Raw genomic sequence first — 25471 nt, 5'->3', positions numbered from 1 at the left:
TAGGAGTGCAACGGCTTATTAAACACAATTTAACGGAATTATGAGCGCGGGACTGACTTTTGTTGCTGGCTGGCTCACAAAATGAAGATTTACTCTCGTAATTAATGCCTGCCGTACTCGGCCATGTCAGGGTTTCCGACCGGTGTATTGCGAGCCCTGCGTGCATGTGTGTGTGTGTGTGTGTGTGTGTGACGATGAGTTTGATGCTAGCAGAAGCGATTGCCACGTGATCGAGGAACTAGCTGCCGTGCAAGGTTCGGTTAGACCTGAGCTTCGGCCCAGGCTCATTTAAGGAGGGCTGACGTTAAAGGTGGACCAGCTCTTGTCATTCTAGTGACAAGCTGCGCCGCAGTTTCTTTCTCAGGGACAATACATGTAGGCATTGTTTAAATAAAGTGCAACAGATGTATACAGGATTTCTAACTGACGGCATTAATCTGTATAAAGTGTTAATGGCGGTTCATTATTAACATCTCTGCTGGAGAATCATGTTTAAGATACATAATAGAACGACCAATCAGTGGGTGTTATTATTGAGTTTTCTTCTATCTTTTGAGATTTAAGTCATGCTGATGAAATGCTGACAAAGAGCTTGGTAAGTGTGGTGAATTTCCATATTTCAGATGTAAACTTTCCACTGTTTTTCAATATTAGCCGTTTACTGCCAAGTGTGTGTGTGTGTACTCATCTCCTCACCCATGAATGAAAATGTGAAGCCAAATCCCGTCTTTGAGCTTCAACTCGTTTCACAGCTTCTGAGCAGCTAGCAGGAGAACCCAAACACAGCCAGGGACAGTCTGCTTCAGAGACACTTCACGAACACGCCTGCATTCACACGTGCACACGTGAATAATTAAAGACACAAATATGTGAATGCGCAAACATACATGCATGCATTCATGTCTGTCATGCACCCACACAAACATACACAAACGCAGCGTGGCTGCCCATCAATAAATGATTACACACTCTCTACTGGAAGTAGAAGTTGTAAATACGTGAATAACTATTTATATATTACGTGAAGCCCTTTTTTCATAGAAATATAGATTCCATTGTTTGCCCATTTTTGTTAAAAAAGATGATCAAAGAAATTCAACTTGTGGTTTTTTTCTTTTTTATGATTTATGCCATTGTAACTGTTGTACTTCACAGAATACATTCTTGAGTTCTCTCTACTTCTAGCCATAGTTGTGCTGTTCCCATAGAAGTCCATGCAAATGTGACAGGAGCGGTAATCTCCCCGAAACTGCTTTGGGTTCAGAGGGTCAAACTCGCTGCAGTATCACTGCTTCTGCTCTGCGTTGCCTCGGAAGTCTCGTTGGGACTACTGGTGAGTTTCTGAGGTTCAAAAAGAAAAAGGTCACTGCAGGTCAGACTCACACAGCTTTAAGGCTAAGCAGCCACAAGCTCCGAAACGCTCCGAAACGCTCCAAATCCATGACAAGCTGACACTCTCGTAAGCCTATATAGCAGCCATTAATCCATTTCCAAGTGCTAGAGTTAACAATGCACACCACTGTGCAGTAGATTTACTTCACAGCCACCATTCACACCGGCCTGTTGGATCTGAGAAATTCCCCCATTGAGAATCCACTATAAGGAAGATTTCACAGCATGGTGGGCGCCGCGTGCCTCAGCCCCGAGGCGGAAAATATCCCAAGACTAAAGCATAATGTTGAGGTGTTGGAGCCAAAGTCATTAAAATGCCTCAAGGTGTGTCATATTTTTGCTGCATCATCGTGCATCAAAATGTCTCGAGGGGCGGGAGTGAAAACTGAACCTCATCAAAAAGTGTTTCCCTCAACGGGCCCGTCTTTCTAGACAGCGTTTGACAGCAATTCACCCCCGCCGCTGCATGTATTCATCACGGCGCCGCCAGACAGAATTCATCTTTACAACTCACTTAGTCGCCCACCGAGTCGTAAAAACTTTGATTTCTTGACTAAATCCTCCGTGTGGCCTGAGATGACGCTCTCTGTTTTTCAGGGTTCTCTCACCTGCTCTTCAAGGAACGACGTCGGTAAATAAAGAAGGCACACCGAGACACGTGTTGGCTTCTGAGACACAACTTAAAGCTACAACAGGGAGCTTTCATCCAGTGTTGATTGTGTTGAATAACTACGTACAAATAGCCAGCCTTCCTGGTTAGGGTCTCGATTGCTTATGCAGATCACACAGAGGCATCAGTGTTGAATTGATCCTGTTTCATAAGCAGTGAAAAGTTCCACACAATGACTTTAAGTCCCTCTTATTTTGTAGGTAAATGACTATGTGACTATGATAATGTGAAAGCAGTCACAAATGGTGCAGTTTGTTGTTGTGGGATATTGCTTTGGTTGTGCAGGTCAGCTCCCATCAGCATCATTTTCGAGAAGCAGCCGGCAGTTGTTTAAAGCAAAACAAAAAAGAAAAAGAAAAGTACCTGTCTAGCACCAAACAGCAGACAGACAACGTTGGCAACTAGCTGGTGTATACTGCGAAGCATTTACCGGCTTAAGAGACAGATATTTCCCCCAGGAGCTAGAGGCAGAGGGAGCGGACTCAACGTCCACCAGAGACCCGACTACAAATGAATGTTAATGCTACTTCCTGTCTGCTGGATGTAATGTGATGTGACTGGGCATCTGTTTGCGAACAGCTTCGCCATGACCACTTTGTGAGGTGATGATATGTTGCATTTACAGCTTATTGCACTGGCCAAAAACCAATGAATACCTCTTCAACAATACTACGGAGTCATGTAACATAACTCATTTGCATAACTTCATTTCTGACTTTATCAAATACAAATTACTGCGTGATGTAATTCAGAGATGCAGTCATTACAATGGGGACCGTGCACTGCACCATATTTTGCAAACGTTATACAAAATAAGCCAAGAGTCTGAAAAATGGCTTCCATAAGCTGCTGAATGTATCATGGGCTTTTTACAAAGTGGAGTCGTTTGGCTTCAGCTCCATGTCAACGGTGCACACAACAGAATGTCAAGCTTTTCGACTGGACTTCTCTGAACCGAAAACGCTCCTTAGATTTCCATCTACACAGGCTTGTGCTTTTTTGGACGACCCAACTATTTACTAGCTCATCTTTTGCACCGATGATTCATACTCGTCCAAGCCAACTGGAAGTGCTCCAACTCGTCGCAAAAACAATCGCTGAAATAAACGAAACTAAAATAAGTAAAATCCCAAAATGAATCCTAAATGCCTGAAATAGCTTCCCCGCTGGATATGCTGAATGCAAATGTATACTAGCTGGCATGAGAGGTTGTCTATGTCACTGTAAGGTCATCATAAACCAAACAACTTGGCCCTGACAAATATAAAGGAAATATAAGTGTAAGGATGTAAGCAAAGCCTTGAGAGCCTTGATATTCCCCACCCAGCAGGCCTGATGCAATGTGTGTGGGTGATCCATCCACTGAGGCACAAGCTAACGCTAATGAGACTGAAGATACAATGGAGAGATAGAGAGAGAATGAAGCAGTGACACACACACACACACACACACACCAGGCGCCTGGAAGACACAATACAAAATGCCACAGGAATAGACTGTAATCCTGGCCAACAGTGATCAACACTGATAAATATTAATAAACACTATTATGCTCAGAGAGAGAGAGAGAGAGAGGTAACAAAAGAGTCTTCTTGCACTATGTTATTGCAGCCAATTTTCCCACTGACATCCACCTTGTGGTGCTGCAGACAATGCAGCAACAAAACACACACACACACACACACTCTTCTTATTACTATCAGCCCATTTCCCTCTGTTGTCCCACCCCCCTCGTCTTGGGAGGCCAGGATAAGGTGGACACACACACACGCACACTCAAATGAGCACTCTGTGAAGTAAAGAGAGAAACCCAGAAAAAGGAAGATAAAACGAGTCCTAAACAAACACACACACACACACACACACATGCACACACACACACACACACACCTACACACACACACACACACACACACACACACACACACACACACACACACACACAGAGGATAGTATCTCCTTCTCTCTGTCTGAATCGGCCTCATTAGTCATGCCGAGGCGGTAGCGTTGCCGGGTCGGCCCGCTCACAGAGCTGTAGAGCTGGACGGCAGCCCGCAGCCGGCGAAGGTCACCCTCCACTCAGTTTAACTCCCAGAAGGCCAACACCGGCCTCCTCCTGATAATGAGCGGGACATAAAGATGCGCGGAGAGAGAGCCGCAACCCGTCAACGGACAACAACGGGCTCACCCAAACCCAGGAGGACTCGGGACGACGCACGGACACGCAAACCTGCTGTTGCCAGAGTAATCAGAGTGTACGATCTACCGAGACGTGTTGTTAAAGAGAATGAAAAAGAACATAATCGTGCTCCAAAGTCAAGCTGACACAAAGGTTTACGACGTATGAATGCAGCAGTAGCGACAGCACCTCCACAACAGTGTTCACAGCATACAATAAAAGCAGAATTGTGTGAGTACAACTTTATCAATGTGAATTGGTGTATTTTTTTTTTTTTCACTTTTAAACTTTTGAATGTTTGCCGTCATACATCATGCGTCGAAAAACTAATGTGCAAGAAGTTTCGCAGAAAAGGACAAAAGTCGTATTTTGACATTGACGAGGGAAGTCTGAGTTCAGTTTGAAGTTGTTTGTTCATCCGGCTAAACTTACCGAGATGAACCCCAGGCTGTTCGGGTTTCACTCTCCATGCTTCACCTGAGCCCCATTTCTGTTCCTTAGATGAGACCTGACGTTAGAAGGAGCAGCTCATTTATAATCACTTGCATCACTGGAGAAAGGAATTCAAGCTGATCCCAGCACATGCATGACGTACATACATATGTATAAGTCGTGACTCATGGTTCTGAGGTTTAATAGCCACTTTCTCGCTGGATGTTAAGTGGGCCTTACAGAAGGTTGCCTTGCTGACAGTGGGGCCATTGTCCAGCTGTCTGCCCACATCTCTGTCCATGAGTCTTGCATTATCCCATTGCTGCTCTATATTTCACCTCATCCACAGTATCTCTATCCATTGTGCTGGCCATGTAGCTCTCTTGTTTTATGGGTATGGTTTCATATGAGTTACAGTCTGCGGGTCCTTAATATACTTAAACAGGAGGGCTGAATCTCAACTCAAATCATGGGTGACATTGTAGAGACCCTCATAGACTGAACAAATGACTTTCTCTCCAATATGTGAATTATACTGCCTGAGCCCTGGGAGGAAGACTGGAAATGGACTTGGACTGATCTCAAGTCCATTTAAGACAGGCAGTGGAATGGTGGCCATAAAGCCCCTCCTTTTATTAGCTATAAACCTGGTGCAAGGAGATAATCCACGGCCTTAGGAAAGTGAGAGTTCCATAATCATTCGTGATGACGGTGAAAGGTTTGACATCTTTTGACAGTGCTAAAAATCTAATATTGATCTTCATGGAGCACGTTTTTTCTGAAAATTGATTTTCTCAAGCGCCGTGATGAAGTTTGACGGCCTCCAGGTGAAGCGGAGCGTTTCTCGACACGAGGCCGAGTGAAAGTTTCCACATGAGACTAGCGTAGAGGCGACGGGGGCCGTCACCGCCCTCGTCAGGAAACGCTGAACACGGCCCTACGAGGAGATGATGAATCCATCACGCCGGCGTCCCACAGCGAGCTCGGCCGACACAACCTTGATCGATCGCAGGCGGAAACGACAGATGGCCATAAAGGACGATCGTGTAACTGTACGCTCATCAGCATAATCATATGCATGTAGAGTTTACTTCATACTACGAGGCCACATGGCGCTCGCGCTGCACTGGTGGGCTTGTGACAAGAGGTGCCACGATGTTATTGGCTTGTAAGTGGGGCACTTTCATAAATAAAATGGAATTGGAAGATAGAACGTGAAAGAACTTCCTGGATGTGATTCCGTTACTTGAACATACATGTATTGTGTCCAGCTGAACACAGACAGTGACTTTCTTCTATTTAACAAGAAAACATGGCTACCTTTTCCCCTAACGTATTTCTAAAACAAGTGATTGCAGTGATAAAGCCATGTTTTCTATATACAAATAAAATACAACGCTAACGTTGTATAATCAAATTTACGACGGTCCATGATCAAATCATGTGTGACAAACACTTCTGTCAAGAAACGTGATCAAATCTAAGCTTTAAATAATAACATTTACTCTAAATCACCCCCACCACACTTCTGATTGTGCTGTTTCCATCGAGGTGCAGTACTTATATACTTCTATAGAAGCAGAAGACGCCCTGAAACTGCTTGGGGTTAATGGAATAGCCACAGGTTTGATCCCTTCAGCTGCCATACGAGCAGTCAAAGCACAAACACGAACCTGCTGGCTCATTCCAACTCCCACAAGGCCGTGCCATAATTGGATCAGTGGCGTCGGACACATTGCATACACTGTCATGACATACCGGATAAAAGGACAAAGACTGGTCCATTTATTTTAATCAAGTAGTAAAACTAGCTACACCTAGAATAAAGAAAGACGATCGGTTCAAACATAGGCTCAAAGAGACAAAAAGAAAGTCCACATTTGTGCTTGTTGTAATTCTGCCTGTCCGTAGTGTTGTTCTTAATACTTTAAGTCTATCAACACCCATCAACTATCATCTCAGAGTGTACAGCCTCTGTGCGGCTGCACTGAGGCACAGCGGTGCTTTGTTTCTTTCCTCTCCGCTCTCAACCCAGTGATCCGTCTAACGTCGCACCCTTCCTCACGTCTTCCCTTCTCCTTTCCCTTTCTTCTTCAGCATCCTCCCTTCCTTGCCCCCACACACACAAAAGCGACGAATCCTGCTTTCTTTCATTCCCTCCCCTCTCTCAGTAGCGTCGTCTGTTCCCCTCCACATTGTATTTTCAGATCACATCTCGGCACTGGCTTTACACACTAAGTCACTCTGCACCTCATCACTCAATGGAAAGTCAAGGAGAGGGCAGAGAGAGATGGTGCAACAGCAGAGGTTTGAGAAAAGAGAGAGAGAGAGAGAGAGAGAGAGAGAGAGAGGGGAAGAAGCTGAAGAGGAGCGAAAGGAGCAAGAATGTAAAAATGAGGGAGGTTAAAGGTTAAAAATGAAAAGGCATAAAGAAGAGAAGAGGTCAGGGAGAGGAGGTGAGGGGAGGGACACGGAGAGAAGCAAAGCAAATGAAAGGCAGATAAAAGAAGGAGCGGAGGGAGAATGGGGTTAGCAAAATGAAAGAAATCTTTATGCAAAAGATGGGGCTCGAGTGAGAGAGAGAGAGAGCGAGAGAGGAAGAGCAAGAGCGAGAGAGCGAGAGAGGAAGAGAGAGAGAGAGAGTAGTCCAGAGATTTATGGCAGGTTGTTATGGAGCACCGACTGAATAACAGAAGGTGAGACCAGGTGAATTATTCATGAGGATACAGGGCCGTGTGTGTGTGTGTGTGTGTGTGTGACATGTGGGTAACACACACACACAGACACACATGCAATGTCTCTCAAGCACCCTTAGGCCAGGGAAAGGAAAGACAAGCCACCCACAACCTGTGGACAGTCTGAACTATTCCTGGGAGACTGCCGTCCATAGCCCTCAGGCTGAGTAGTCTCACTTAGCTGTGGACACATTTTGACCAAATTATGTTCAATTATGATGGAATAAATTCATTATCATCCCTCTTGTTTTCACATCCGTCAGTGGTAAGAAATTCCCACCTGCACTACTTGACAATCTACGTACTCAGCTCTTTTAGTTCTCCATCAGCTAAGTTCTCATGATCATCATTAACATTGTGCAGGAAAGTTGGAGGGATGAAGGTTTTCTAAGCCCAGAGAAACATTTCGGCTCCTGTATGGCTGGTAGACCTGATACATGTCTGTGATCAGTGCTGCAGGGATGACGTATTTATGTAGGCCAACCCTGGAAGTTAGCAATACACTGGTTCCCTTAACAAAAAGGAGATGGGATTTTTCCATTGGATTTTGGATTATTGCAGAAAATAAACTCTGCGGCTTATAATTACAGATTTAATTTAGCGACATAATCTTCACAAATGAACAACACTTTTAGAAGTTTTGAAGAGTGAAAGCAATCGCCACATGAAAAACTTAACAATAGGCTGTTAATGAACTACGCTGCAGTCATGTGACTTCACGTCACCACCACTAAGCTAAAGGGGGCTAGTGTGCGGCGTGGTGAGGTTTTGTAGTCTCATTTAGCCACTTGTTAGCCACTTTTTTAAGACACGAGAGGGGAATTTACTGATGTATTTTATGTCATAGAACACAATCTCTTAGGTTTGTGTGAACCACAGAACATATTTCAGGCATCTATCCAAAAACCCATTAAAAAACGTGACTTGGAGACGAGGGATCAGGAAGTGCAAAAATGCTGACTCATGTCTGGGTTTTATGACTCATACCTGGAGCACTCTTTACTCTCTCTTTTATGAGGATCATGATGAATACACTGTATTTTCTGTACAAATGATCTCAATGGGCTGTAATTCTGGATTGGGAAAAACAAGGTTTATACTTTCCACTTACAGGTTAAGCAGGGAAACTTGAATAGATGCACAAGCAGCTTGACGTTTTGGGGACCTGGGTGGGTGTTCAATATCCAAATATTTCAGTTTAACATGAGGCTAATGTTGGTATTCACCCAAAACATTGCCTTTCTGTGTTTTCCCCATATAGTTCAGCTTCATTTTCAAGCCCCATTGTGAAAATATTTGAAGCCAACAAACAGCATATTTTTCACCTATGTAGACAGGAAAACAAGTAAATGCTTCAGAGCTGGACAGTAACTCTAAACCAGACAAATATGAACACAACCTAAACCCATGACGACTAAAATGCTTTTGGAAAGGACAAGACAATCTGTCCAATCCAACCTCCAAATAGAAACTGTACTTGAAGTGAAGTGAACTGGCCCATTCTGTTTTGTTTTGTTTGCAATTAGAAACCAACACATGCATACACAACCACAAGCCAAAACAATCAGGATCAACATAATTTTCATGACTGACTATGATCACAAAAATACTTGTGGGAGCGACTGCCTCAAACACTCACCGAGTTGATGCAGGCCAGCTCCTTGTTGAGCAGCCAGGGCAGGGACAGTTTCCCCTCTCCTCTGTAGCACGACTGAATCCTCTCCTTAATCTTCTCCTTTATCCGTCTCATTGTGAACAGACACAAAGCCGACTCCTTGGGCGGCTTGGCTCGGTTCTTCTGACCCTGGGCGAATACCGTAAACAGAACCTCCTCGTGCTCTTGAATACCAAGCGAGCGGGCCAAACGGGTCCCCGGCCGGGCCAAATAAGCATCCTGAACCAAGCGGTACTCCACTCCGTCCTTGGTGCAGCCGATGGGGAACTCCACGTAGGAGTAGAACTTCGGATCGTCGACACATAGGCGCACAATTTTAGAGGTGAAGAACTGTTCGCTGCTCGCGTCCGGGGAGGTGAGCTGGGTGTCGAGCTGTAGGGTAAGATAATACACAAACTGCTCGCTGTTGAAGCCGTAGATGTAGTAGATGTCGAACGCCGGGAACTTGGAGAGCGTGTCTGAGGGAATCTTCAGCTGCGAGGAGACAAACTCGTCCTGGTAGACGAAGCTGAACATGTCGGCGTTCTCCTCGTTGGACATCAACTTGCGGCTGGACAGCGTTGGGAAGTACTCCGATTTCCCGTCGATGGGGGTGCCGACAAAAAGCTTCCCACCTCCGCCAAAAAGATCCGGGGAGATCACGACACCCGACATGGTGCCTGCCTCGGCAACGCTGGACAGATAATGCTCTTTGCGGTGGTGGGGCTCGCCCAGCTTGAACAAATCATCCAGACGCAGGAACTGGCAAATTCCCTGGGAGGTGCTCCCACAGGCAATCAGGCGGTTGTGGGCAGCATCAAGTAGCAGGAGCTTGTTGACATTAGAGGTCTGCACCAGCTCGTGAGGGCAGGACTGGACACCGGGCGGAGGGTAACAGCGAGGGTTGTCAGTGACTGGGCCAGTGACATGGCTCCGCAGCTTGGTCAGGTTGCTCGACAGCTTGTAGATCCAGTTGACGGCGCCCAGGTAGACCTCGCCCGTTTGGTTGTGAACCACCAAATGTGTGAGGCCTCCCTCCGGTGGGAGGAAGGAGAGGAGGGAGGAGGAGGGAGTGGAGGAGGGAGTGGAGGAGGGAGTCGAGGTGGAGGGCATGGACAGGGAGAGGAGGAGGAAGAGGATGGGGGGGATGAGAAGAGGTGGGTTGAGGTGGGAGGACATAGCGGTGAGCGAGTGGGTGTTGGTGTGTATTTTTGAGCGCGTAATCCTCTGCAGGGTCAGTCGGTGCCTTTTAGGACTGCAGGGTATGATGATACGAAAGAAGAGTTTCCAAGCGATCGGCTTCCTCTGTCCTTTTTGTCCTCCTTGCTCCGCTGTTGTTTTTACAACCTCAACCCCTGATCTTCAGCCTCGTCCACCACCAGCCCTGAGAAAGAGAAACAAGGCAAAGATCTTAGCAAACAACGATGTCAATACATTCACGGGCTTGTGTTTTGCACATCCAGAGGTCTGACAAAAAGGATTAATTTGTTTGTATCGGAATGACAAGACACTAAATATTCGCCCACAGACTCAGACTCCGATGCCTCGTTGCCACAGTCCAAAAAAACAAATGAAAGCACTATCGGCTTTGTTTTATTGACTTCTCGACTCTTGGCTCACACCACTCTGTGGAGTGCATCTTTTAAAAGTAGACAGGGCCGAACATTGCTCCTCTGCGTATTGATTGTCTGGAGGTATTAAAGGATCCAGCAGACAAAGTGTGTACACGCACACGAGAATACATTTAATACACTTCAAATACACATGAAAACGCAACCTGTGACACGGCATCCATGAATTATTAGAAGGGCTGCAGGGAGAATTCTACAGTATATTTACAACAGAGAAGATAAATACAATAAAGAGAGAGAGAACTGGTCCAACACGATAAAGAGAAGAAGGAGAGAGAAGCTTCATACCAGTTCAATATAAAAGGCCAGGGAGATGGTGGCAAAGATTGCTATAAGTGAAAACTACAGGAAGAAAAAGTGAGAAAAAAAAGAAAGGAATATGGATCTTTCATTCATTTTCCATCTAAACAAATCCTATATCCGCTTTTTCATGTTCAGAGTCGCTAGGGATGCATGGGCCTATCCCAGAATGCACTGGGGGAGTTCTCGGGCAAAAGCAACATGGCTGGCTCCACATGCTCAATCATCGACACCATTGCTGCCATTATTATCATCACCATGTGATCGGTCGCGATGGGTGTTGTTAAAAGTTTTAACTTGGTTGACAGAAGGACATCCTGGCTAAAAGCAATGGAATTCTTGGAGACACAATTTTTGTCCAAAATGTGTCTCCTCTACAGTCAAAAGAAGAGTTGGACTCCTTCTCACGGCCAATCCCCACTCAGACAGCACACAAATCGCACAAATATCCTACTGTATATGTGTTTTGGACTTATTTACCGTATCTACATTGATTGATCGAGGCTCCCAGTCTGTCTGCGAGCTCGCCTTTGACACGACAGGCAGATTCCCCTCAATCGCAATGGGTGGGGAAATAAAATCAATGAATCAACACATCCAAACATTGTTGATTTTCTACCCATGGAAGCCGACATGAAAACTATTTCGGTTCAGTAAATGTCTAGTGAATGCAGGTAAGCAACTGTCCAGCTGAGTGGACAGACGGGTGGAGACGCTTACTGCAGACAGAACACTTACGCGGCGGTCCCGTCTCGCTCCCAGTGGGGACTCACCGTTACTGAAACCCCAGGAAACTCTTGACCCGTCTTCCGACCAGCACATACTGATCACTATGTCTACATTTTCCTTAAAGCTTACCCGAACAGGCACTCAACGCACCAATCGTCCCCGGGCAGCACAAAGGGGAAGCAAACCGCAAAGAGAAAAAGCATTCTCTGCGTGTGCACCTGGTAAGTAATCTTCATTGGAAAGAACAGGCACAGTCTTGAGACAACGGGATTCAGTTCTCGCAATACATCCCTGAGGTGAACCATGAGAGGATGACGTTGCATTTACGAATGTCACCTTCCAGGATGTAAATGGTGAAAGTAAATGGTGAAGGGTCTTGTACTTGTATCGCTCTATTTTAGACCTGCGACCACTCAAAGCGCTTTAACACTACCTGTCGATCACCCATTCATACACTGATGGCAGGGGCTACCATCCAAGGTGCCACCTGCCCATCAGAGCTGTGTCACCATTCATACACCGCAGGCACAGCCTACAGGAGCAATTTGGTGTGAAGCGTCTCGCCCAAGGACACATTGACATGGACTAGAGGAGCCGGGGATCGAACCGCCGATCCTCTGATTGAATTAATAAAATATTAAAAAGGCCACAGTCATCTGCAATTGTTTTAAACCAAACACGCGGCCACACAGTGCCCAACTTTCTTTTCATTAGCTTATTGGCTTATGTTCGGCTAAATAAAGAGCACAAGGCAAAGGCTTGTTTCATAATGGAGTTTGGTCAGCAAACTATTCTCGGCTCTCGTTTCTCATTGCTCCCTTTCATTACATTCCTCTCTCTCTCTCTATCTCTCTCTCTCTCTCAGACACTTCACTTCTTGTCAATAGTGTCTTTCAAATCTCCGGCCCAGCCATGATTACAGTGGCCCAGATGACGATGCTGTTGCCTGTCCCATCAGGACAATACAGCTACTGTTGGCATCTTCGACACACACACACACACACACACACACACACACACACGCGCATACACACACACACACACGCGCATACAGTACATCAACATTAAACAGACCTGCCCACACACGTGCGCTACCCATGCGCACGCACCAAACAGATCTACACAAGAATGTACGCACTTGAATAGACGAGAGAAGAGGAAATTCAACTCGATGTACTAAATGATATGTTAAGATGGCTATTTTTGCAGCATTTTTCATCTCACCTTCTCTAATGTATTTCACAGATTCTATAAATAAGTCGAAACCACTCAGCACACATGGACTCAGTGGCCATGTAGTTTAGTAGCCAGTGGAGCTGAGCTGTTTGACTAAACTGGGACAAAAGGATGAGTGGAAAAAGACACTGAAAAACAAGTTTCTGATTTAAAAGTTTTGCTTATATGTCAAAAGAAAGAAAAAAAAATGTTTGAGTTTCTGGATGAAGAAATTGGTTAGAAAGATGACAGGGGACACAAGGAAAAAAGATGGGATGGAATACTCTAATGTGGTACAAACTGTCGTCCTGCTTCGGTGCACGAAATCTTAATTCAAACAGTCCGATAATTTATGATATAATTGTGTGGTTATCAAATTGTGTGTGTCTTAACCAAAAAAACCTTGAATTACCGGGCTTCACGTGTGTGTGTGTGTGTGTGTGTGTGTGTGTGTGTGTGTGTGTCAGGGCCATCCTGAAGCCCACCTGCCACATCAGATGAAGCTATAGAGGCGTTCAGGTCCGTCCCGCACTGATTTATTGCTGTTGGCACATCGATTGCACACACAGCCGCAGACCTTGGCCAGACACTTAGGCAAATTTATACACACCACTTCTTTTGCATGGAGCTCACATCCGTGCCCGAGTCTGTGCCTGTGTGCATGTGTGCATGCATCCTGCATCTATTCAATCTTATTTACTACTACCACATACACACAGACACACGTCCAAACACAACGGGCCCATCCATAAACTGTATGTATACAAAGCATATATAACCACGGGGAAAGTATAAATGTTTACATTCATAACCTTTTCCATTTCAAACACATTTCTTCACGATAAACGGCGGCGGAGAGAGCAAATTGTCAGGACTGCGCCGTAGGACCCCAGGACATCCAGCAGATGGTGGCAGAGTGCGCCTTAATTAGGTTTTGTCGACTGATTGGACTTGGCTCACCTTAAGTGGGTTCACCTGTGTAATTGCCTCAAGTGTATTTAAGGCGTGTCTGTACCTTGCCCTTCGTTCGAGCCTCATGTTTTCTTGACACGTCTGTTCCTGTGTTTTCCCTCTGTGGGATATCTTATTAAAGTCTACCTCTTTTTGGCTCCTGAACTCGGCGTTTTGTATCTACACTCAGTACCTTCAAGTTGGACGTGACAGTAGGCTCGAACCCCCAACATGAGTGTAACAGGCGCCGAAGGAGGAGACGTCAGCCTAGCCCAGGTGCTCGGCACTGTGGAATCCCAGGGAACCTCGATCCAGCAGATCCAAGCCTGGATAACCCAGCAAATGCACCAGCCGAACCCCCCGGCTGCCAAGACGTTCCTACAGAAACCAGAGCGGTATGCCGGCACTCCAGAGACCTGTCAGGGATTTTTGACACAGTGTGACCTGTGTTTTGTCATGCAGCCTGATCAGTTCCCCTCAGAAAAAGCTAAGGTCGCTTTTATGATTTCGCTGCTAACCAGTAGAGCTCTAGTATGGGCTACTGCCCTATGGGAGGCAAATTCCCCACTTTGTGCTAATGCAGTAGAGTTCTCCAAGACACTACGCCAGGTTTTTAACCACCCAGTGAGTGGCAGAGAAGCAGCACGCCGCATCAGCTCGCTCCGCCAAGGAGCTAGACCTGTGTCTGAATATGCCATAGAATTCCGCACCTTGGCAGCTGAGTGCAAATGGAACAATGAAGCACTTTTGACCACTTTTTACAATGGCCTGTCGGAGGCGGTCAAAGATGATTTGGCTAGTCGGGAGTGGGGGGTCACTGTAGATGAGCTCATAACCACCTCTATCTGCCTCGATCAGCGCATACGCGAAAGGAGGCGTGAGCGCAGGCTTCCCAATTCGGCACCTCCCCAAGCGCATTCACCACTGGGCGCGTCGGGCCCCACTGCTAAGCCCGCTCAAGCGGAGGCAATGGAGGTAGGCAGGTACCGCATTACACCTGCAGAACGAGGATGCTCATTAGGAGGAGGGGACAGCGTAGTGAGCAATTTTGTCCACTCTCAGTACCCCAACCCAGTTAAGCGCCTCTGCCTGAGGGCTCGACTCACCTGGACCCCAGAGAACCCGGAGAACATCCCTATCACGGTGCTGATCGATTCAGGCTCAGAGGAAAACCTGATGGACTCTGCTCTGGCCACACGCCTCGGTCTACCTACCAAGGCCCTTCCCAATCCTGTGAGAATCCAGGCGCTCGACGGACGACCCCTAGGCTCCGGTAAAATTGACTTCATGACACACCCCTTACTACTGCAGATTGGGTCACATACAGAGACTGTTTCTTTGGCTTTAGTCCAATCCCAACATGATAGAGTAGTACTAGGGTTTCCCTGGCTTCAGAAACACAATCCCCAGTTCAACTGGTCCACTGGCGAACTTTTATCATGGAGCCCAGAGTGTATCTCAGCCAGACATGTTACCCCTGTGATGAAGTGTTCTGTTGCCTGTTCATCCTCTGAGCTCTCTTCAGTCCCTGCAGAGTATCATGACCTAGCTGAAGTATTTAGTAAGACTAGAGCTACAGCACTTCCTCCTCACAGACCTTTTGACTGTGCCATTGACCTGTTGCCTAACACTATTCCCCCCCGGGGACGACTATACCCTCTCTCCAGGCCCGAGACTCAGGCCATGGAGGACTACATTAGCGAGTCTCTTAAGAACGGGCTTATTACCCCTTCAACTTCACCAGTGTCAGCAGGATTCTTTTTTGTACCCAAGAAAGATGGTGGTCTACGACCATGCATAGATTACCGAGCACTGAACAACATCACAGTAAAGAACAAATATCCGTTGCCACTCATGTCTTCCGCTTTTGATCTTCTTGGAGGAGCTACAGTGTTCACTAAACTAGACCTGCGGAATGCTTACCATCTGGTCCGCATCAGAGAGAATGATGAGTGGAAGACTGCTTTTAGCACCCCCAGTGGACATTATGAATACCGGGTAATGCCATTTGGTCTGACCAATGCTCCTGCTGTGTTCCAAGCCTTTGTAAATGAAGTGCTCAGGGAGTTCCTCAACCGCAGTGTGTTCGTTTACCTCGATGATGTGCTAATTTTTTCCAAGTCCCTCACAGAACATCGCCAGCACGTCCGGCAGGTCCTCCAGCGGTTGCTGGACAACCAGCTCTTCGTCAAACTGGAGAAGTGTGAGTTCCACGTTACCCGCACCTCCTTTTTGGGGTATGTCATCTCCCCCGATGGAGTAATCATGGACGAATCCAGGGTGCAGGCTGTACTGGACTGGCCGGTTCCCGCCACTCTCAAGCAGGTACAGCGTTTTGTGGGGTTTGCTAACTTTTATCGCCGTTTCATTCGAGGCTTCAGCTCCATAGTAGCACCTATCACAGCAGTGGCCCGGGGAGCCCCAACCAGACTCAGATGGACCCCGGAGGCGCAAGCGGCGTTCGAGCATCTCAAGGCTCAGTTCACGTCAGCCCCACTGCTGAGGCACCCTGACCCTGCCCTTCCGTTTGTGTTGGAGGTGGATGCGTCCAGGTCTGGTGTTGGAGCTGTGCTGTCCCAGAAATCAGGTATGGACAACAAGACGCACCCATGTGCCTTTTTCTCTCGCAAGCTTAGTGACGCTGAGAGGAACTATGACGCCGGGGACAGGGAGCTGTTGGCCATCCTAAGGGCACTTGAAGAATGGAGACACTGGCTGGAAGGAGCGCGCCACCCATTCACAGTCATCACGGATCATAAGAACCTCCAGTACATCCGTGAGGCCAAGCGCCTGAACCCCCGACAAGCCAGGTGGGCCCTGTTTTTCACCAGATTCAGGTTTATCATCACGTTTCGCCCCGGCACCAAGAATGCCAAGGCTGATGCCTTATCGCGCCAGTATGACGCCAACGTTACTGACCCTGTCCCTGAGTGCATCATTCCCCCCAGCTGCGTGGTGGGACAGGTGACGCTTGCCCTGGAGGACGCCGTCCTGCGTGCGCAAGAGGAGGATCCAGGTCCTAGTGGAGTACCCCCGGGCCGTCTGTATGTCCCGCTCAACGCCCGCTCTGAGGTTCTACAATGGGGGCATGACTCACCAGTGACGGGCCATCCTGGGGCTGCCCGCACGATGGAGCTAGTCAGCCGCCGCTTTTGGTGGCCACGCATGAGAACTGACATTGAGGAGTATGTTCGCGCATGTTCTGTTTGTGCTACACAGAAGTCAGGAAACCAAGCCCCGGCGGGCCTGCTCCACCCCCTGCCGGTTCCTTATCGGCCATGGTCCCACATCTCAATGGACTTCATCACTGGCCTACCACCTTCTGACGGTAACACAGTGATTTTTGTAATTGTGGACCGTTTTTCCAAAGCAAGCCACTTTGTCCCACTACCTAAGCTGCCGTCTGCGAAGGAAACTGCTGATTTGGTGGTCCGAGAGGTGGTGCGTCACCATGGCATCCCTAGTGACATTGTCTCTGATAGAGGGCCCCAATTCATGTCCAAGTACTGGAGTGCATTTTGGTCCTTGTTTGAAACGTCTGTCAGTCTTTCATCAGGCTACCATCCGGAGAGTAATGGACAGACGGAACGCGTGAACCAGGAGCTGGAGAAATACCTACGCTGCATGGTATCATCCAATCCGGGTGCCTGGAGTCGAAAGCTGGTGTGGGCTGAGATCGCCCACAACCAACTGAGTGGGTCCTCCACCGGTATGTCGCCTTTTGAGGTTCAGTACGGATATGTCCCGCCATTTTTTCCCTCTCAGCAGTCCGAGTCTGCGGTCCCCTCTGCGGATGCTGCGGTGGCCAGATGCCGCCAGGCCTGGAAGAAGGCCCGTGCTGCGCTTACGCGCGCCACCGAAACCCATCGGATCCAGGCCAATCGCAGGAGACGGCGCGCCCCGACGTTCCGCCCTGGACAGAGAGTATGGCTCTCCACCAAGAACCTGCCTCTGCGCACGGACTCCAAATTCACTCCCCGGTTCATCGGTCCGTTTCCTGTGGAGAGGAGGATCAACCCGGTGGCTTACAAACTCAGACTTCCTAGGACTCTCCGGGTGAGACCAGTGTTTCATGTCTCTTTGCTGAAACCTCTCTTCTCCTCGCCCTTGTCCAGGCCTGCCCCACTGCCGCCACCTCCGCGGGTCGTCGCTGGTGGCCCTGTCTACACCGTCCGGAGGCTGCTGGATTCCCGGCGGAGGGGGCGAGGCCTTCAGTACCTGATTGACTGGGAGGGCTACGGCCCAGAGGAACGCTCATGGGTGCCCTCACGGCACGTCCTGGATCCTGCCCTCATCCGTGCCTTTCACCGTGCACACCCTCTCCAGCCTGGCCCACCTGGAGGTGGCCGTCGGGTGGGGGGTACTGTCAGGACTGCGCCGTAGGACCCCAGGACATCCAGCAGATGGTGGCAGAGTGCGCCTTAATTAGGTTTTGTCGACTGATTGGACTTGGCTCACCTTAAGTGGGTTCACCTGTGTAATTGCCTCAAGTGTATTTAAGGCGTGTCTGTACCTTGCCCTTCGTTCGAGCCTCATGTTTTCTTGACACGTCTGTTCCTGTGTTTTCCCTCTGTGGGATATCTTATTAAAGTCTACCTCTTTTTGGCTCCTGAACTCGGCGTTTTGTATCTACACTCAGTACCTTCAAGTTGGACGTGACACAAATACTGGGGACATGAGCTGGAAATGAGCCACTTGGCACCTTCACCTGCATTTAAGACCCTGTTGATAAAAGCAAGTAAAGCTAGATGGTTTGGTTTCCTACAAATAATCAGCAGCCACGGCTTGAACCTCTGAGGACCTTGAGCTTTGTAACCTTAGACGGTATATAACAAGTGGACTCTAATTTTAACGCCTCAAGAACGGCATTTTGACCATCGGCATCTTGGTTTTTAGTCGTCGCCATCTTGGTTTTTAGTCGTCGCCATCTTGGTTTTTAGTCGTCGCCATCTTGGTTTTTAGTTGTCGCCATCTTGGTTTTTAGTCGTCGCCATCTTGGTTTTTAGTCGTCGCCATCTTGGTTTTTAGTTGTCGCCATCTTGGTTTTTTGCAACCAGTAGTGACACGAGAGGGTGGAGCTAAGTACAAAAATAAATGTGTATTGGCTCTTCTTCAGCCTTGAGCTGGGTTCTCAGGACTGCGTGGGCCTCCAGACTGGTGATCATGTGAGCCCCTATAAGCTCTACACATGATCAGCGGTCTGAGCTGTGTTGACTGCGAGGTGGGGGCACGGAGCACAGTGCAGAAGTAAAGTACAGCCTTATAGCATATTGTGACGAAGGACGACCTCAGACGGGTTTCGGAGAAGCAGCGGAGCAGGAACCGCACTACGCCCCTTGCGGAAGAGGACGGCAGTCAGCTGCTCGCGGACTAATATTAACGGCGTGAAGGAAGTGAAAAGGCTTGAACGAGCGAGGCGCCGCGAAATGACGGATGTGTCTGTAAATAGATTAGTTTATGTTGCTGTTCGGAGTTTGACTCTCAAGACTGTGTGCGTGCAAAGAACCAGTAAGTAGATGTAAAGTTTGGTGTTAGTCTATTGTAGTTATAAGTGTTATATTGTGTCATTTGCACGGCAAGCTATTCTGATAGTTAGTAGCTCGTTCCTTGTTTGCTAATTGGTGGCTGTAGTGTAGGAGTCCCGGACCTGTTTATCACTGCCTGTATTCTGTCCCTGTATGTCCTAATTAGAAACCAATGTTGTATAGAGGTATTTACGAATTATTATTTCATGTATGTCTGTTTCAGAACCACACACAATTGCTTGTTTGACTGTTGTCAGTAAACCTCTCAAAGGAACATCTTGTCTGGAGTGCATTCTGATCGATGCCCCCTGGTGGCCACAACTTTTAATGACCCACAGTAAAAATATGCAGTCCTTTCCCAGTCAATACAATACATATAGATTTACTTCTTGCGTGGAAACGCTGAGTTAATTAAGCCATTAGTTTTGTGGTAATTGATAGTTATTTCATTTATTTAAGCAAAACGCCAAAATAAAAGGACATAAATGCAATATTGTTCGTATCTAAACAAGTTTATGGCGCCACGCTGCTGTTGTTCTATGAGTGGGTCACCTGTTATCTTGTGCACAAGAATGCAGACGCACTGCGACACAATACACAATCCTGTCAGGTGTTTGACATTATTCTAGTGAGCTACAGGTGGCAGTAACACAACAAGATGTGCTGCAGTGGACCAACCAAGGCAGAGCAGAGGAAGACTGCTAGCAGGTAAACGCAGACGTAAACAAAACTGGTTTTGAAACACTTAAAAAAAAAACAGTTTTGCAAATGTTTCGATGCAGTGACAACAGACTTCTGAAAGTACGCATGCAGAGTTTCATCTGATCAATTCCCTTTTTTAACTCCAGGCCTCTTGCAACAGATGGTGGCAAAGTTAACGTTACGGAGCAGGTCGGATGAGGACAGCGGAGGAGGAGGATATGAGAACGGGGACACGAGGCGGACACACACTCGAACGTCAGGAGATTTCTATTTGGAATCCATTTTCCAAAAGACTGCAGACAGTAGTCGACTCACACCCTCCTCGCCTGGCTTTTAACAGATAGACAGAGATAAGACAAGACAAGGAGGACGGGGGAGGAACGTAACATTGAGAGAAAGGAAACACAGACACTATACAAACTGCCCAAAAATATCCGGTTTCAAGAAAGACCTTGAATCTAGCATTGTCTCTATACGTCTGTTAAACAGGCCACTAGGCCACCAATTAACACCAGGGTTTCATTTTGCGCCATATTCCTGATACTTTGGGAGATTGTCAGCTCTCACCTGCTTTGTTTCAATATTTAAAGCAAATACGATTCAATAGAAGGCTTTCATGTGGTTTAACACCCTTTTGGTGTCATCAACTCTGAGCAATTTGACAAGATAAACGCTCCTGAAGGAGACCAAATCACTTGCTCAGATGGACGACGTTCGCTCATTTGAAACAGATTAAAGAATGCTGTTCGCTGGAAGACTGTCTTCTCAAGTGGACACATATGTGGTCTGATGACCTATATACACGCAGAGCAATTTGTTTGATGTTAGAACTTTGGATGCATGCACACGTTGATCTGGTAGACAGCAAGTGGGGTCAAATAAGGACATTTTGATTGATTTTGATTTATTTCTTTTCAAAACCTCCACCAGAGCCAGAGAAAGAGACAAAAAAGGCCGCTGATAAGTCGACACCTGCACCTCCCAGATCTGTGCCAATAGGCCGAGTGAGTGAAGTAGTCCAAGTACCCCCCCTAATACATATTTATAGCGCCACCTCCTAGAAAATAGCTTCAAAATTCATGTCTGTGTTTATATTTAACACATTGCTTCACACAAAGAAAATGGTGATTATTGTCAGGTGTTATGGTGACAACACTCGTCAGTGGGGACATAAAGTCGCAGCTCACCGGGGAGAGAGCTGACTCAGCCCCAGAGACGGACGACTGGCTAGCTAGCTAGGTAGCTCGTCATTCTCCGGAGCAACGAGGAGTCAAGTGGGGACCAGCGGCCAGACACCAGCCTTCTGTAACCAGTGTAGCATTAAAGCACGACAGAATTAGCCAGCTAGCTAACTAGCCAGATGTTCGCTAGCTAGCCAGCTAGCTTGGATCCAAACCAAGTTGTCACTCCTGGCGATAGCAATGTGCTTACCTACGCTGTGACAAGAGTGTGTGGATTAAGTGGCTCTTAACCGCAAAACCTCAACTCAGTGAGTCCGTGATTTGCCGTAAGTCGGTTTAGTTCAAACGGAAGTCAGCAGTGCACATACAAATGGCTGAACCACTCTGCTACAATGACTTGAATGGTAATGTCCCTTCTAGTCCTATTTGCTCCATATTAAATTAGACTGCAGTGAAAGCACCAACAGACCCTTCACTTTTATTCCTTCTATTTGTGAGGTGAGTCGCTCATTTTAAACCCACACCAGGTTTCAACTGGCATAGGATGATGTCTTTTAATTGCATTTTGTGATGTTTTATCTTTTATGCAAAAATAATTGGACAACGCCGATGACAATATGCCACATCGTCGAAATTAATTGGACCCCTCGCCTCTAATTGTGTGTGAATCGAATGGAATAGAATCAGTGAGAGGATGAAGGAATGAAGAGAATGTGCTGGACTGTGTGTGTGTGTGTGTGTGTGTGTGTGTGTGTGTGTGTGTGTGTGTGTGTGTGTGTGTGTGTGTGTGTGTGTGTGTGTGTGTGTGTGTGTGTGCGTGTGTGTGTGTGTGTGTGTGTGTCATGCAGTAGGTACACAGTGGTTCATTTACAGTGGCATTCCACAACTGACACAGAGACAGCTGCACACACACACACACACACACACACACACACACACACACAGCACAGTTAATGGCAGTCATTTAACATTGAAGAATTCCTCGTGGTTAAACGCAGACTGACACACACACACACACACACACACACACACACAAACACACAAACACAGTTTGTTCCCCCCCAATAATAATAATAGGCATTAGCAGGAAGAGGCAGAATATACAAAGACTCCACTTCATTCGTTAAAACTATTCAAACACGCATGCGGGGAAACAGATGCATACATATATGTAGGAACGTGCAAATACATCTACGCATATCTTTGTTCAACACACAAACCCACCCAGACACACATCCATGTGCATGCATCCAGCATGGATGCATGCAGACACCTACACGGACATACAAACAGATACATTGACGCACGTTAACGTTCCGACAGGTGCAGCTCAGCCATCACTCATTCAGACGGTGCAAATCTACGCTGAACAGAGCCGAGTGGCTGAGCCTTAATCATTCTTAATCTGACTGAGTCTCCTCTCCAGTGCGCGCACCCCGTCTCCCAGCTCCCCAGAGTGGAGGGATTTAAGGACTTTTCAGATAAAGAAAAACCCTAATATCTGCAGTACGCTTGTTTTCTTTTGCACCCTGTAACGGACAAATCACATGAGGTTTCGTTTCATTTTCTTTTTGGTGATTTTCATTTATTTCAATCTGCCTCCTCTGTGTGTGGCTTGGCGTTCTCGCTGGGCCAGACGCACTCCCATTAGGAGAAGCACTTGCTATTAATGTTACACATGTAGGTGGAGAGGGCGGCAATAATTGCAGCGAAGTAGGGAGAGTTTTTTTACAGTCAAGTTACATAAATATATTTGTACCATTCGTCCTGTTTTTGGATCTCTGCATCTCCATCATGTCCCACGCCAGGAGATACAAAAGCACTCCAATCTACTCCACCACAACAAAATACAATTCACATTGTTTTAGAGTGTTGAAAAGCTAAATGGTTTTGTTTCGATTCTTTATCTGCAGAAATGTCAATGGCAACTTTAGTCCATCGATGTTATGGTGAGTGTGCGATCACCTCTTTGTTGCTACAAATGCTCCATCAACTGGTACCTGGTGTGTGTGTGTGTGTGTGTGTGTGTGTGTGTGTGTGTGTGTGTGTGTGTGTGTGGGCTTTCCCACAGTGTTTGTAGTATTTGCTCCTCAGAGTAAAAGGGCAGAGCAGCTATTTAAACTACTCTTACGTGTGTCATGTCTGTTCACTGCCAGCCGAGGACTACAGTGAAGGTACCAGTGAGGAGAGCCGTGGTGTAAATGGAATTCAACACTCCAAACTGACTGAGATGGCGGGGGCGGGGGCGGGGGGACCTAATTTCCAACACAAACTTTTCAAAAATGTAAAAAAGATTCCCCTCTTTTGACAACCTTTAAAATGACCTATAAGGCCGTTCATCAACCCCATTGGTTAAAGCAATCGTTCAGCATTTTAGGAAACAGGCACATTCACTTTCTTGCCAATAGTTAGATGAGAAGATGATACCACGCTCATGTCTGTTTGATAAACGTGAAGCGAGAGAGCCAATCAGCTTGGCGTGGCATAAAGACAACTTCTCCCCTTAAGCACTTTGTTTAACCAGAGGACAGTCTCCTTTATACAAATAAGCATTTCTTGTCAGCGCATGGACATGTAGACATACATTAATTGTCCGACAGGGGTGGAAGTCTGCTAACAGGTACTGAGAGCTGAGACGAGAGACGGAGAGTGACTGATTTCAGACAAACCTTTACAAAAGAAGAGAGAAATTACTCTGCAGTTGTATGATCTTCATGATGGGTGTTGAACTCACTGCAATGGAGTGTGTGTGCTACTATGTGTGTGTGTATGTGTGTTTAGTCTCCACAGAGGGGACCCTGCAGCTAAAGCCATTTAGAGGGGCTTTAAGTGCTTGAATCAGCCTTGAAACACAGTTCTTTATCGGGGAATTTGGCGTAGATAATCGAAGCTGGCTCCCAACCGCAGAAGAGCAATTTTGCAGTTTAAGAAAATGAGATGGAGAGAGAGCAGCAACGGATGGAGAGATGGAGAGAAAGAGACTATAACAACAAGAACAAAAAGAAGCCCATTCATTCCAGTTCTGGAAGTATGAAAATCGCTGCATTGGAATCAGAGTGTTTGTGTGTACATCATGCGTACAAAAAACAAAACAAAAAAACTGTAGAGAAACACTGACACAAGGACAAAAAAGGAGAGTTGCTACTGTTGCTGATAGGTCCGTGTGGAGACAGATGAGAAACTGGGTGCATACTGTAGTTTCATATCTGGAGGCGAGAGGAACATCACCATCCAGCTTGGTTGAGAGACTTCGTACTGGAAGCCTGTTTTATTGTCACAGCGGTGCTGTAACGCCGCCTATAAACTGGAGCTGTTAGTACAAATGTTCAGGCGCCATTAAGGAGGGCGGGGACATGAGACCGAGATCCGGCCCTCTTTTAATTCGAGTCTAAACGTGAAGTCTCCGAGCCGAGGGTCAGACGACCCCTGACGACGTGTTCATGTTTCGGGAGGAAATGCAAAAGTGAGTGTGGGTCATGTTTTTAAGAGATCGTTTTCTGGAGACTTTCATTTCCTCCCGTAGGTGTCGGGTGATTGGGGGTAAGCAGAGTGTGACATGATGCAGCGCAGATACGAAAACCCTTAACGCTGCCACAATAAAGAATTAGAATAGAATAGAATAGAATAGATCTTGAATATCCACCAGGGTGGACATTTGTCCTTGGCTCACCAAGCACAAGAAACTACATTTAAAAAATCAGACGCGCAGTTTGTAAAACACAGAAACGAGGTCTTATTACGCACTAAAGCAGTTCATGTCGATGTCTGTCACCCACCATGGTGCTTGCCATTGACACAATACTATAGAGTTTATTCTTAAATGTACAGTTTATCTACAGTGTACCAGACTTTAAACAAACCAAATGATGTCGCGGTGCTGATTGTTGTGGATTATCCTGATCTATAGAAACAATTGTACCGTCTATGTCGACTATTTAGCTTGTTGGTGCCAGACAGACAGTCACTGTGCTAACTCAGATCCTAAAGGAGATCCGTCACAAGTCTCCAGCTGTCCCTTCTGTGTGAGCTTATTTACTCTGACACAGCGGTGTTCTCTCTCTCGCTCTGTATCTTTCCAGCTTTATATTAGACGCATATGGTGAATTCTCCAACAAGCCGGTAAGCTCTTTAATGGCATGCGTACGTTCAGTCTTGCTGTATGGTCGTTAACTGCT

General features: G+C 46.8%; 1 protein-coding gene across 1 annotated transcript in view; it reads right to left on the bottom strand.

Annotated features, from left to right (window-relative positions):
* The window catches only part of LOC306780382 (plexin-A1-like), a 240451-nt gene that overhangs the window by 193097 nt on the left and 21883 nt on the right, over nt 1-25471 (bottom strand). The window contains exon 2 of the mRNA XM_079272739.1: nt 9048-10446. Within this exon, the coding sequence (XP_079128865.1) occupies nt 9048-10241 (1194 nt within the window). The 5' untranslated portion in view covers nt 10242-10446. The remainder of the gene's footprint in view (nt 1-9047; nt 10447-25471) is intronic.

The sequence above is a fragment of the Melanostigma gelatinosum genome (genome assembly GCF_949748355.1).
Source record: "Melanostigma gelatinosum genome assembly, chromosome: 8".
NCBI lineage: Eukaryota > Metazoa > Chordata > Actinopteri > Perciformes > Zoarcidae > Melanostigma > Melanostigma gelatinosum.
The sequence above is the reverse complement of the archived record's forward strand: the minus strand, read 5'-3'. Positions and strand labels throughout refer to the sequence as shown.